This window comes from Lynx canadensis, chromosome C2 (genome assembly GCF_007474595.2).
Source record: "Lynx canadensis isolate LIC74 chromosome C2, mLynCan4.pri.v2, whole genome shotgun sequence".
Classification (NCBI taxonomy): domain Eukaryota; kingdom Metazoa; phylum Chordata; class Mammalia; order Carnivora; family Felidae; genus Lynx; species Lynx canadensis.
The window spans coordinates 150,958,809-150,972,077 of record NC_044311.2 but is presented as its reverse complement, the minus strand read 5'-3'; the positions used below and the strand labels follow the sequence as shown (position 1 = coordinate 150,972,077).

The 13,269-nt window shown below is 41.7% G+C and overlaps 1 protein-coding gene across 6 annotated transcripts in view; it reads right to left on the bottom strand.

Annotated features, from left to right (window-relative positions):
- Window positions 1-13,269, bottom strand: part of DYRK1A (dual specificity tyrosine phosphorylation regulated kinase 1A) — a 149,665-nt gene that overhangs the window by 36,722 nt on the left and 99,674 nt on the right. For all 6 annotated transcript variants that reach the window (XM_030329043.1, XM_030329045.1, XM_030329044.1 and 3 more), the window contains one exon: window positions 4,168-4,364. In XM_030329043.1, the coding sequence (XP_030184903.1) occupies window positions 4,168-4,287 (120 nt within the window). In that variant the 5' untranslated portion in view covers window positions 4,288-4,364. The remainder of the gene's footprint in view (window positions 1-4,167; window positions 4,365-13,269) is intronic.

Genomic DNA, 13,269 nt, shown 5'->3' with positions numbered 1-13,269 from the left:
AGTAAAATAAGAGAAGCAAGTACTTGCTCCACGCCCTGTCAGAAGCATACACAGATTTCTGCATCGCTCATGGAATCCTCTCAATGATCTCCTGAGAATGAGCAGTGTTCTTGTCACCAGCTTGCAAGTGGGAGACCGGAGTCTAGGATGTGAAATGCTCGGCCGGAGTTCCGCAACTCGTAAAGGGCACCTGTGAGATGGGAACTGAGACCGTGCGAAGTCCTGGGCCCTGAACCACACAACACTGGGCCAGGAGCTCCTTCCTGGTCAGGGGAAGGCCTCAATTCTACCCTCTTGGCCGAGTCGCTTTTAGGCTATTTGTAGGGCAACATCACGGAGTTGTGCTTAATAAATATCAATAAAATAAGCATGTGGATTTATTAAAATTAGTTATACACAAAACTGTGACTGGGTTCTTTAAATTTTTAACTTATCCATTTACAAGTCCACTGGTGTTTCAAACATGGGACAAACAGAACCAGTGACTCCATCTTTCCAGGAGCAATTATGCTCACTCAAAAACACCAAAATCACACAATCAAGACAACAATTTCAAATGTACAGGACATACAAGAAATTCGACAAGAAGGTAACTTGGACTCAGTAGCGATGGTTTTCCCACACTCGACAGGAGTGTGCGCTAGGTGCTTGCATTTTATAAAATATCACCAACCCCTTCCACAGTTGGCCAACTCTGTCTATGAGGCCAAACTGCCCAGCTAATTCTAAATACCGTGCTTTTCTTATATACTTCTTGCAAAAGAAGTTAGTACTTTGGGAGCATCTGTATATGTAAACCAGAGGTATTCTGCCCACAAACAATCAGCCTTCAGACCAGACTGCATTTCATTGCTTCAAATGGCACCTTGTACAAGCAGGTGCTCAAACTATGTGGAAAGAACAAACCAAGTAACACTCCCTCCACTAACTTTCACGGCGATTTCAGGCTCGGCAGCCAAATCTTCTGTGTTTTGATACCGTGCTGCTTGCTAGAGCACAAACCCAAAATTAGGAAGTGACTTTTCCAAACACTCGGTTACACATCTATGCTAGACTCAAAGCTGAATCCTGAGCGTTTGACATTTTTTCTCCCTTTCCTGCTTCTTGTCACAAAGCCAGGAGCACAGAGAGGACCGGAGCGAGCTCCCTTCTTCCCTGGAGCTGGAGAAACCCACACCCCCAGGGCTCATAGCTCCTGGACCGCTCTGGGCAAAGACACAGATCACAAAGCTCAGGAAAGCATAGTGTGCATCTCCTGCTTAAATCAGTTCTGAGAGCTCAAACTGTTTTTTTCCTGAAAAGATTACACAGCGTAAGCTCCAAGACGTTACTTAAAAATTGTCTTCTAGCTTAATAATACCCATTCCATCCATTTTATTTATATTTACCTCATAGTTTCATATAGAATGAAGAACTAGAAACCCACATTCTGCCTTTCTTGCTGTTTTGAGAGCTACTGAAACAGCTGAAAAGCACAGGTAGGGCATACCTTAGTCTAGTCTGAGGACTGTGCAAGGTATGTGAAAATTCTAACAGCACAAAGGGACTCAGCAATCCCAACACCAAGCATACTTTTCTACAATTGCTTTTACTGCGTTTCTCTTGCTTCCTGAATTTACCTTTTGGACAAAACTGTTTAAAAACCTGTATAAAACACACCACTCGCATAACCAGAAATAAAACGTTAAAGTTATTAGTTCATTTCAACTTACTTATATAATAAACCTTAAAAACAAACAAACTAGGATGTTAACAAGAAACAACAGAAATCAAATAATAAAATTATCCAAGTTTACAGCCAGAGGTAAGTTTAGAGCAGTGTAGTCTAAGGTCCCCATCATACATTCAAGGAGCAGACAGAAGGGCCACCTCCTGCAACTACGTGAGTCAAGACCCCGGGCCCATGTCTTAGGACTTGCAGACCATATGCTACACCAGCCCACAGTTTCAGTGTTTTACGCTTCAGTTATAAGAAAAATCTCTTCTCATCTGCCTGATTAGGTTCAGAAATTTCTGGACTATGGTAGAAATACCTGGCTGAATACTGTTATTTAAAAGACAGCCTTTTTGGGTCGCCCGGCGGGGCTCAGTCTTAAGCGTCCGACTCTTGGTTTCGGCTCAGGCCGTGATCTCACGGTTCGGGAGTTCGAGCCCCACACTGGGCTCCACACGGACAGTGACACTGACAGCAGAGCCTGCTTGGGATTCTCTCTCACTGCTTCTCCTATTCTCTCTCTCAGAATAAATTTTAAAAAATAAAATTTAAAAAGACAGTCTTTTTACATCATACGAATCCTTTAAAAACATTCTGTAACTAAAAAACAGAAATATTAAGTGAATTATTTCTGACTTTAAAATAACCCACAAATAAGATGTCAGTTGTATCTCAAAACAGGTGCTGTGCGGACCGAATTACCTACTACAACTAAAGGACCAGAATTTTTTCTAGCCCTCCATAGATGCCAGGTGTCATACAACAGAAAGGGCACTGTGTCTAAGAAGAAAGAACCTGGGCTGCACCCCCAAGTCTACGGCGTCAACACCTGGAGAAGTCACAGGTGGGAGCTCAGGCCCTTCAGCTGGAAAACAATAAAAACAGGCACCCTGCCTGACAGGCTGCTTTTGAACACGTGAGAAAATGAATCCAAACATACTCTGTTTCTTAAAAGTACAGGTGATTCTTGAACAACGTGGGAGTCAGGAACACTAGCCACGCTCCCTGTGCAGTTGAAAATCCACACATAACTTTTGACTCTCCAAAAATTTAGTTACTGATTAGCCTACTGTCAGCCAGAAGCTCTGCCAATAAACAATTAACACATACTTTGTCTATTATGCACTCTATTCTTACTATGAACAAAGTCAGCTAGAGAATGGAAACCGCTATTAAGAAAATCCTAAGGAAGAGAAAATACATTCACAGTACTGGGCTGTACGTATCAAAAAGATCCACATCTAAGTGGGTCTGCGCAATTCAAGCCCATGTTGTTCAAGGGTCAGCTGCACAATGCAAACGAATCATTGTGCTTTTACTATTTTTTGGATGTACACAGAGCTGTCTTCTGGTACACACTTGCCAAGTTTGAACACTCGGACCACATGCTCCAATTCTCAAACACGCAACCTCTCAACTTACTGCATAAAACAAATTCTTAAGTCTTGCCATAATTCATCTTAACTATGAATGTTATTCACATGCTATATATATTTTATGAATGTAAAGCCAGCTCAACTGTTGACAAAATTCTTCTTATAACACATACAAGGGTGTCCCCTCATCATGATGTTACTTAACTGGGGCCAGGTGCTCATTAAAACCACATACTATGGAATTAGAAATAAATAATCCAGTGTAAGAAATATATTGAAATTTCCCAAGGTTCTGATCATCACTTGATATATTAAAAGGCCTAAAAAAACAGGGGCAACCCAAATTCCTAAGGGCCTTTTTCAGTGGTCATCACACCCTCCATCTAAGTGGGGAAAGAAACTTTACCACAACTATAGTCAGTACAAAAATTCTCCCCAAACCAAAAATCAATGTAGTGAATGCAGTTAATTCAGGAAATATGCAAAACACACACGTACATACACACACGTATATGTGTGCATACCACGAGATTTCTGCATTTATTCTGTTACACTGTCCATTTTATAAACAACTGCTGAAATCTCTAGTCTGAATATTAAAATGACCAGTGCGGTTAATTTGCATTACATTTTTCTCTTCTCCATTTTAAGGAGTTTCATATTTATTGCAATGCCTGCGCGCTGAAGTTGTTTATAATGGCATAAAATCCGCTCTGCTTAAGTTTGGAATCTGACCTGTTTTCCTCTAACTTATATTCTTCTCCTTAACCACCTTTCTATAAAAATAAGCTCTCGGTTTCTTTATTTTAACAGACATTCTTTAAAATGAACTTTTCCCCTCCCTATTACAGAAGGAGAGAATGTGGCTATGGTTGGTTTATAAGTGTTTTTTAATCGAGTGAAGAGACAGAAAAAAGAAAAAGCTGACAAACTTGAACGCAAACTTCCTGACATCCTATCTCATCAATCCAGAATCTCGTGTATGGCACGAAAAACTGAAAACCGTCAAGCCGTTTTTGCCTATTTACCATTCTACCACACTCCCAACAAATCACTTCTGAAACATCACGCACTTACCTGATTAGTGAGAGGTTGCTGAATCTGGTCAGAATAAGATAAGGCAGAAACCTGTTGGTCACTTATGTTTGGCTGGCGACGGTCACTGTACTGATGTGAATGGGGCATCTGTCCAGCCATCTGAAGGCCAGCAGCATGGAATGAAAATGACGGTGCGAGCCGAACAGATGAAGGTTTGCATGCTGAAGTCTCTCCTCCTACGAGAAGACAGTAAGTGAGGTTGAAAGGATGTATTTATATCCCAGTGTCCCCATCCTTTGACCTAGCTGACAGTCCTCTCCACAGGGACCTTAGGATTTCGGAGTTTCAGTAATAGTTAAAGTTTTTAAAACCACACACTGCAAACAAATAACTATACTCAACACAACAGTTCTAGATTCAATGGGATAAAATACAGTGACTAAGGTATCTATAAATCTGTGGTAAGAGAAAAATCTTGTCTTTTCATAAACCACTAGGAGTAACAACCCTTAATACTTATTTTCACATAGGAGGTTTCCATCGAGAACTTTGAGTTAAGTAAGTAATCTTTGATTTTCTGAGAAGGGCCTCTCCAGTGGATCAGCTCCAGAGAAACTAACTCAGACGAGATCGGGCGTGTTCAGGGTGCTGTGGCTGTAGACACAGAAACCAATTCAAAGGAACGCCCCTAGGATGCCGCTTCGCACCCACCGGGTGTACGCGATCGATATTCCAGCATCCCCCAAACCAAGTGAAAGATCTGTCCTCAAGGTGCTCACCACCGACACGGGTCATTAACACCTGAGTATACAAATACACAGATACAAATTCACAGGATGCTGGGTTCCTCCAACTCTTCCGACACAGTCCCGAGAGGATCCAGACCCCGCAAGCTCCCCGCAAGTACGAACGGCCAATAATCATCCCACAGGTAAGGCTGGGACCACGGTCACGATTTTCACAGTAGAAATGGAAAATGAACACTTGGTCCATACAAGCATTGGGTAGCTGGCGAATAAAAGTTCATTCTTCCTTGAAAAGAAGACATTTCTTCTTAAATTTAACCACACTTGGGGCGCCTGGGTGGCGCAGTCGGTTAAGCGTCCGACTTCAGCCAGGTCACGATCTCACGGTCCGTGAGTTCGAGCCCCGCGTCAGGCTCTGGGCTGATGGCTCGGAGCCTGGAGCCTGTTTCCGATTCTGTGTCTCCCTCTCTCTCTGCCCCTCCCCCGTTCATGCTCTGTCTCTCTCTGTCCCAAAAATAAATAAAAAACGTTGAAAAAAAAAAAATTAAAAAAAAAAAAATTTAACCACACTTGTAATCTCAAGACGAAAGCCAAAAGGTGAAGCGCCGAACCCTGGCCAACAAACCGATGGCCCAGAATTCCCGTGCTGGCCTTCCTGAACAAACCCGCTAACTCCAACCAGACAACAGGCCATGTCGTTCAGCACCTGGGTACTTTTCCTCAAGTACTGTTTTTGAGACCTACAACAGCGCAGGCCCCACGGTAAAGAGCCCGGACGCTCGGCCAGGCTGCTGCACTTTGGAACCTGAGCTCCATGCTCCTTGACCGCGTGGCCTTGCACACCTCATTTCAGCAAACGTGCAAAGGCTGTGGGGACGGTGTATAAAATACTAGGAACAGCTCTGGCGGCTCATGAACGGCCCACACCGGCCACGATGCTGCCCTGTGCCGTGCGGTAACGGCTGGTGGGAACGGCACCCGTTTGGCGGGGCGAACAGCCTCTTCCTTGACGGTCGCCTAGACTCCCCAAACCGGAGAGAGCAAAGCTCGGCGCCCTCCAAACACAAGTGCCACTTCTCTGCTCCACCAGAGCACACGGCACCGCCTTCCACCCAGTCACCCGGAACCAGAGCTCCTGCAGTCAGAGTTCTCTGCCCCCAGAGACCAGCCTCGGGCAAACAGCTGCCCAATCTGGCTGCCTCCGCCTCCCGTAGAACATTCAAATACAGCCCCTCTCTTCATCTCCATGAACCCCTGTCTCACTCAGAGGACTACAACAGATCCCCACGAGCTCTTTTTTGTCTTTATTCTGCCCATTTGCAGCTCTGGATCCCTTCAGTAAAATGCCAGAGTGACTCTTCGAAGCAGCAAACCTCGAGTCCTCTCCCCACTACTGAAACTGGAACATAACCTGCCTTGGCACGGCTCTTAGACCTTAGCTTCTGTCCCCTCCGTTACAGTCTGAGGTCCTTAACTGACCCACAGGGCATGATCAATAAATAGTTGCTGAGTAAGTGAAAGGACAATGCCACTATCATGATAGATGGGGTGATTTTCTAAACATTTCATTACTCATACTAAAAAAATACAGTCCATTCAGATACATGGAACAACTCTGTTCAGCTAAAAAACAAAACAAAACTGGGAATTTAGCTTAAGGATATAATCGATGACGTGCACAAAGACACGGAAGAATGTTTATCCTGGTATTGTCCGCAACCATTTTAAAAAAAACAAAAAAACACGGAAACCTAAATGTCAAATAATGGGGGGAAAAGGAGGCTTTACATCTACATGACAAAAATACAAAAACCAAACAAACTGGGAAGGAATATAAATAAATTTAAATATATATAAATAGGATTAAGTTCTTTGATATATAAATAGCTCTTATAAACAGTAAAAACACTAAGGCACTGAAAGGCAAGTTACTTAACCACTCTAGGTCTTAGCTTCCCTATCTATGAAACAGAGATATTATTACACTAACCCTATTCCCTTAGGTTTATTATGAAGTTTTCAAAAAATAAGACCCAAGAAAGCACAAATCATGGATCTTGGTACTTTACAAAATACTAGCTTCTGCTTCTACTATCAGTGTCATTATATACTAGGTTTAAACTCACTTATTGTAATATGGCAAAAAAAGGATAAAAATCATTAGTATAGAGCTTAAACAGTTATCAATTGAACTTGTTAAAGGGGAGAGGGGAGAAACATGGGCATCATCCCAGAAACCCCCCACATCACTCTCTGACCCCTCTCAATCAATACCCAATTCTCTCTACCCCAAAGTTGCTATCTTGACCTCCAAACCCAGATTAGTTATAACTTTATATAAGTGGGTTTGTTCACTTCATGTTGTGCCTATAAGCTGCAGTCTGGTCGTGATCGTTACTTCATGGTAACCCATCTGTCCTACTTCGACCGACACTTGGATTACTTCCAGTTCAGAGCTACTATGAACCACGTCATTAGGACGAGTCTTGTTAAGGGTCTTTTGGCACATACAGAGATGCTGTTCTGTTGCTCTTCTAATTGCTGTAGTTTCGAATTTCTGTAGTGTTTTTAATTGCTCCGTTTCTCCCCTGGAAGTTTATGAAAGTCCCTTCTGCTCTGTTCCTTCACTGACACCTGGAACCCTCAGTCTTCCTAATCTCAGCCACTGCTGGAGGTATGTGGTGGCTCTCCACCAACACATGCGCGTGCACAAACTTCCTGGTGGCTACGAGCAGCTTTTCATCTATTTAAGGCCGCTTAAAGATCCACTTAGGTTGCTTTTCCATTTTTCTATCAAGAAAGACTATTCCTGATACATTTCTAAAATTTAAAACATCCTATCTTTAACACATATTGGGTACGAGCCCTTTGTCGGTTACAAGTGGTCTGCATGGTCACTCTCTTAAGGGTGTTTTTTTGATGAGTACAATCTACTAATTTTATCACCTTTTGCTTTAGAATTCGTATTTTTGGTGTCCGTTTAAGAAATGTTCCCTTATATCCAAGTCATCAAGAAATGCTGTTATCTTCTAGCAGGTGAGTTTTCACCATTCACATCTAGATGGGCAGTGCTCTTGGATTTGATTTCTGTGCATGTGTACCACAGGAATTCGGCTACATCCCCCCCCCCCCCATAATGGACATTCAACTGACTCAGGACCAATTATTACAAAGACAAACTTTCCCTGCTGCTCTGCAAGGCACGTGTATCATAAATCACATGCCCGTGCATGCTTGGATCTGGTTTTGGATTCTCTACGCAATTCTACTGGATACAGACCTACCTAGATTTCTTTCAACCTTGTGCCAGAACCAGCTTTACAAGTTTTAATATCCAGTAGAGAATTCTGTACTTCCTCAACAATGGTTTGGGTTATTCGTAGTCCTCTGCATGTCCGTATATGGTTTAGAATTAGCTCCCCAAAATCACAAAACAAATAAACCTATGTTGGCATTGTGGTTGAAACTGCACACCGTCTCTCTTCAACAGTGCTGCTCGACAGAATTTCTGGCCATGATGAATTGATCGGCATCGTGTAACAGGCTGCCATAGCCACTAGCACTTCTGGACGTTTGAACGGTAGTTTTGCCTTCCCATTCCTTATTCTTCCCCCCACCTCATTCTTCTTGCCACTGTCCCTCGAACCCGGCAGTGCTCAGAGAGGGACACAGGTACTTACTTTCCTGTCTTATTCCCAATCTCAGAAAGTAAGCTTTCAACGTATCTCTAGTACTGCGGTTGATGTAGGTTTTGTTTTTCCTTGATGACCATTAACAAATGAATCAAGTTCCTTTCTAATCATAGTTTGCTAAAACCTTTCCCTCACAAATGGATGCTAAATTTTATTACATGCTTCTTCTGCATCCATTGAAATGACATGAGTTTTCTGATCCACTGTTAATGTGGTAAAATATACAGATTGATTTTTGAATGTTAAACCGACTATGCATTTCCTGGAACACAATTTGGTCATAATCATCCTTTTGTGATGGACTCACTGATGAAACCATCTTGACTTGGAATTTCCTTTGTGGGTAGTTTAATAATTACTTAAAAGTTGTATTTCTTTAAGAGGACTATTCAAATTTTGTATTTCCTGGTATGTCTGGTAAATTGTATTTTTCTAAGAGTATGGCTCCTTCGTCTACATTTCATATGCACTGGCATCAAGTTTCATTACAGCCTCTAAGCTTTTCTATCAATGTAGGTGTAAATCTAGTGCTATCTCCTTCATCTCAGGACTGGCTAATGAGGCCATCTCCTATCTTTTGAGTTTGCTAATTTTATTAAGTATCCTCTCTTATGTGGGTTTTCTATTTCTGCTCTCGTCTTGTTCTATCAGTTAGCAAGAGAGATGTATTAAAAATATCCTGGGGCATTTGGGTGGCTCGGTCAGGAACCGTCTGACTCTAGACTTCAGCTCAGGTCATAATCTCACGGTTCACGGGTTCGAGCCCCATGTGGGGTTCTATGCTGACAGGGCGCAGAACCTGCCTGGGATTCTCTCTCCCCCTCTCTCTCTCAAAATAAATAAACTTAAATAAAAACCTTTTATCATCATAAACAGCCCTTCTTTATTTCCAATAATGCTTCCCTTTTTTCATATGGCCACACCACACTTTCTCATTCTTTGTGTGGTATGCCTTTTGTCCACTTTTCGCTGCCAACTTTCCATTCCCTTACATTTTAGGTTTGTCTCTTGTAAACAGTATGTACCTGGGTTTCATTTATGTATGTACACTTATAACCCTTCTATTTACTCCAACTATTTCATGTTCCTTTCTTACCTTCTGCTGGACTGAGATTTTTATACCTCCCAGACACACAAATTATTTTATTACTTTTTAGAGATCTTTTTTTTTTAATGTTTATTTTTGAGAGAGAACGAGCACCTGTGTGGGGCTGGGGGGGGGGGGGGGGGGGGGACAGAAGATCCGAAGCAGGCTCTGTGCTGACAGCAGACAGCCCGATGCGGGGCTAGAACCTATGAACCTTGAGATCACGACCTGAGCTGACGTCGGGTACCTAACAGACTGAGCCACCCAGAGCCCCCACTTTTCAGTTATTTTATATGCTACAGTATAGATTACCATCCTTGACTCATCAAACTCTCATTACTCCTTTAATTTGTATACTGTTGTTGCCTCGGGCATGTACACACACACCTACGCACACACACTCACAATCACGAAATATCAACAAATCATCCAGCATGAGTACAATCAGACTCAAGGATACGCTTTGAGGAAGGGATGGACAATTCTGTGACATCCAGATAGCTATGAAAGAAATACAAAGAAACTGACAGCTGCTGCTTGATTATTGTTAACTATCCTCCCAAAATATCTGTTTCATTTTCTCAATCTAGATCCCATCAATTAACGGATTAACTGCATGCATTAAATTCACCAAGCACCGAGAGGTTAACGTGACACTGTTTGGAGGTGACAATGCCACCCATGATCTAGAACAGTACTTCACAAACATTAATGTGCTTACAAATCGCCTCTGAATCTTGTTAAAAATGCAGGTTCTGATTCAGTACATCTAGGGTAGGGACTGAGGGTCTACATTTCTAACAGGCCACCAGACGATGCCAAAGCGGCTTCGAAGATCATCTAAAAAACAATTTAATTGCTTAACTTAATGAAAGAAAGCTATTTCCAACTAATCCAAGTGGCACATAACCCAAACCTCAGCTAGAATTGTGACTATACAATACACCATAGGGCTGGTTTCCCCCCAAGAGATTTGCCTTCCTGGTTAATTATTTGGGGCTTTTTATTATTATTAAAACACTAATACACACTCCTGTACGTAAGGGTGGTATGTTAGGTGACAAAGAATCCAATGTTCTTTTTAAATTTTGCTGTAGGTAATCAAAATATGGACTAACAAGAAATCACTTTATGTTTTTCACTTGTAGTACTTTTTTTTTTTTTTAGCTACTTACTATACCATCTATCACAACTACTAACAGTCCCAGTGATGGGGCCTCGTAACTATGGTCTGTATATAGGTGTGTTTGCCACATGCCCACTGTCTCCTTTCTGAGTTCAACTGTTATGCGTGCAATGCAGAAAGATACTCAAGTTTCATTTCCTGCCACAAGTATTTAAGTTATCCATTCATTCATTCATTCTTCTCCTATGACAAGATTCCATTCAGGAAGACAAACTAATACGAGAATTCCTTCTTAACCTGATTTTATAATCAGGCCCATCGCCACGGTTTTTAGTCTTTCCAAAGTTTCCCTCTTCCCTTTCTTTTCTTTTATGTTTATTTTTGAAGGAGAAAGAGAAGAGAGAGACAGGATGCACTAGCATGAGCAGGGGAGGGACAGAGAAAAGGAGTCAGAATCCAAAGCAGGCGCCAGTCTCTGAGCTGTCAGCACAGAGCTCGACGCAGGGCTTGAACTCACGAGCTGAGCTGTGAGATCATGACCTGAGCCGAAGTCAGATGCTCAACTGACTGAGCCCCCCAGGCGCCCCTGCATCTTCCCTTTCAAGTCAAATGTTAAAAAGAACAAGGACTCAGTTCATCCTATGATGTTAATAAAGTATTAGGCTGACCTGTAGGAAACTGCTAATCTTAGACCTCCTCTGGCCTACAAAACAGCCATTTCATATGGTTTAACGTGACATCTATCTATACCATACTATATGTAATCCTTGTCCAACTAAACTAAAAATTAGCTTTAATATTTTAGCTCAAGAATATGTCAAAATACATGCTGTAGTATCAAGTCTTATAATATTTAATTCAAAATTACCTTCATAATCATTATTTGGAGTTCAGTACCAAAATAGTATTTTAAATTGCTGCCAAATAGTGTAAAAGTATGGAAGCTGGAAAAAGTATGCAAGTGGGGTCCTGTGCGCATTTTTATATCCTTCTGAACTATATGGAGCTTTTTTACCATAAGTATGTTTTTGAATTTTCATAAAAATTTTGTTGGTACTTTACAGGAAGGAAGGAAGGAAGGGAGGGAGGGAGGGAGGGAGGGAGGGAGGGGAAAAAGGAAGAACTAGCAGTAGCTTTCTCATTCCACTCCAGTCACGATGTTTCAGCAAACACCTAAACCAGGGACCATAACACTATGGAAATTAGCGGTGATTCTTCAGAGAAGCATTCCATGAACAGATCTGAGAGACTGGGAGATGGCGAGACTCAAACAGGCAGCCGGACACAGAGAGCACACATCAAAGAGAAAAGCCTAGGAGAAGACCCTCGGCAAAGAAAAAAGCCATTTATTTATCTCGGATGTGAGACCCACAAGTAGCTCCACCTGTAGCTAGCTTGAATTTCTTTTGTTGTTAATACGTTGATAGGGGACCATCCTTGTGACATCTTAAACCACATTTGATTTTAAAGAGAAAGTACGGTATTAAAGACCAAAAATAAATGAAAATAATCCAAGCTAATTAAAACTATAACATCCACAAAATGTGGAAACTCTTAGGAGGCCAAGCTTCTGAGACAGACTCCCCTGAGAAAGGAGGGGAGGGCAACCAAGATTATGTAGGAAAATGTGCCAAGATCACTTGCAACAAGGCACACCCAGAACAAAGGAGAAGAATGTTAAAGGAATAGCTGACTGCACTTAAATGATGGCTACAAACAGGTCTGTGATGAAGAGGGTAACTGGATAGGAGTCCATGAAGAAAGTTTTATTCATCAAGGTATCATCAGTTCCAAGAACAGTGCCTGCCACGTGGCCTGCATTCAACAAATATTTGTTCAGTGAAATAATGAACTGAATCTATCAGGAATATTTAGAATATGAAGAAATGGTTGAGAAGGGAGAGAGCTGAAGGGAGTAAGGATGGAAGAAGTATTTTTAAAATGAGGGGCTCATGAGTCAGAAATAAAGAATAGTCTAATCACCGCACAGGCTAGAGCTGTTGCTCGACAATTTCTCTTACTCGTTTTTATATCCCGACCACATAGCACACTGCATGGCTCCACGGGTGTTAAAGAAGTACATATTAAAGTAAAACTATGAAAATAAGATACAGTCAAACTACAGTAGGGCTCCGTAAATTATCTAATGATAAGGACAAATAGATTTTTTATTCCCTTCTAGTTAGTGGACAGTATATGTCATGACAAAATGAGTGTACATACATAACGTGTACACACACACACACACACACACACACACACTTGCTTTAACCTACAAGCCAAAATAGCATATTCAGTTGTCTACAAACACGACGAATTTGCTCATGTAAGATCCAAATAAATGTTGAAATTTTTCAGTCTGAAACTTTAATTCAATTGTGAAGAATAACTGTGGGATAGGGATAAAAACACGCACTTTTAAAAGCCTATCACATCAATGCCTCGTAACTGACCTACCTCACGCACCATGAGCAAAACTGGGCAGCTGCA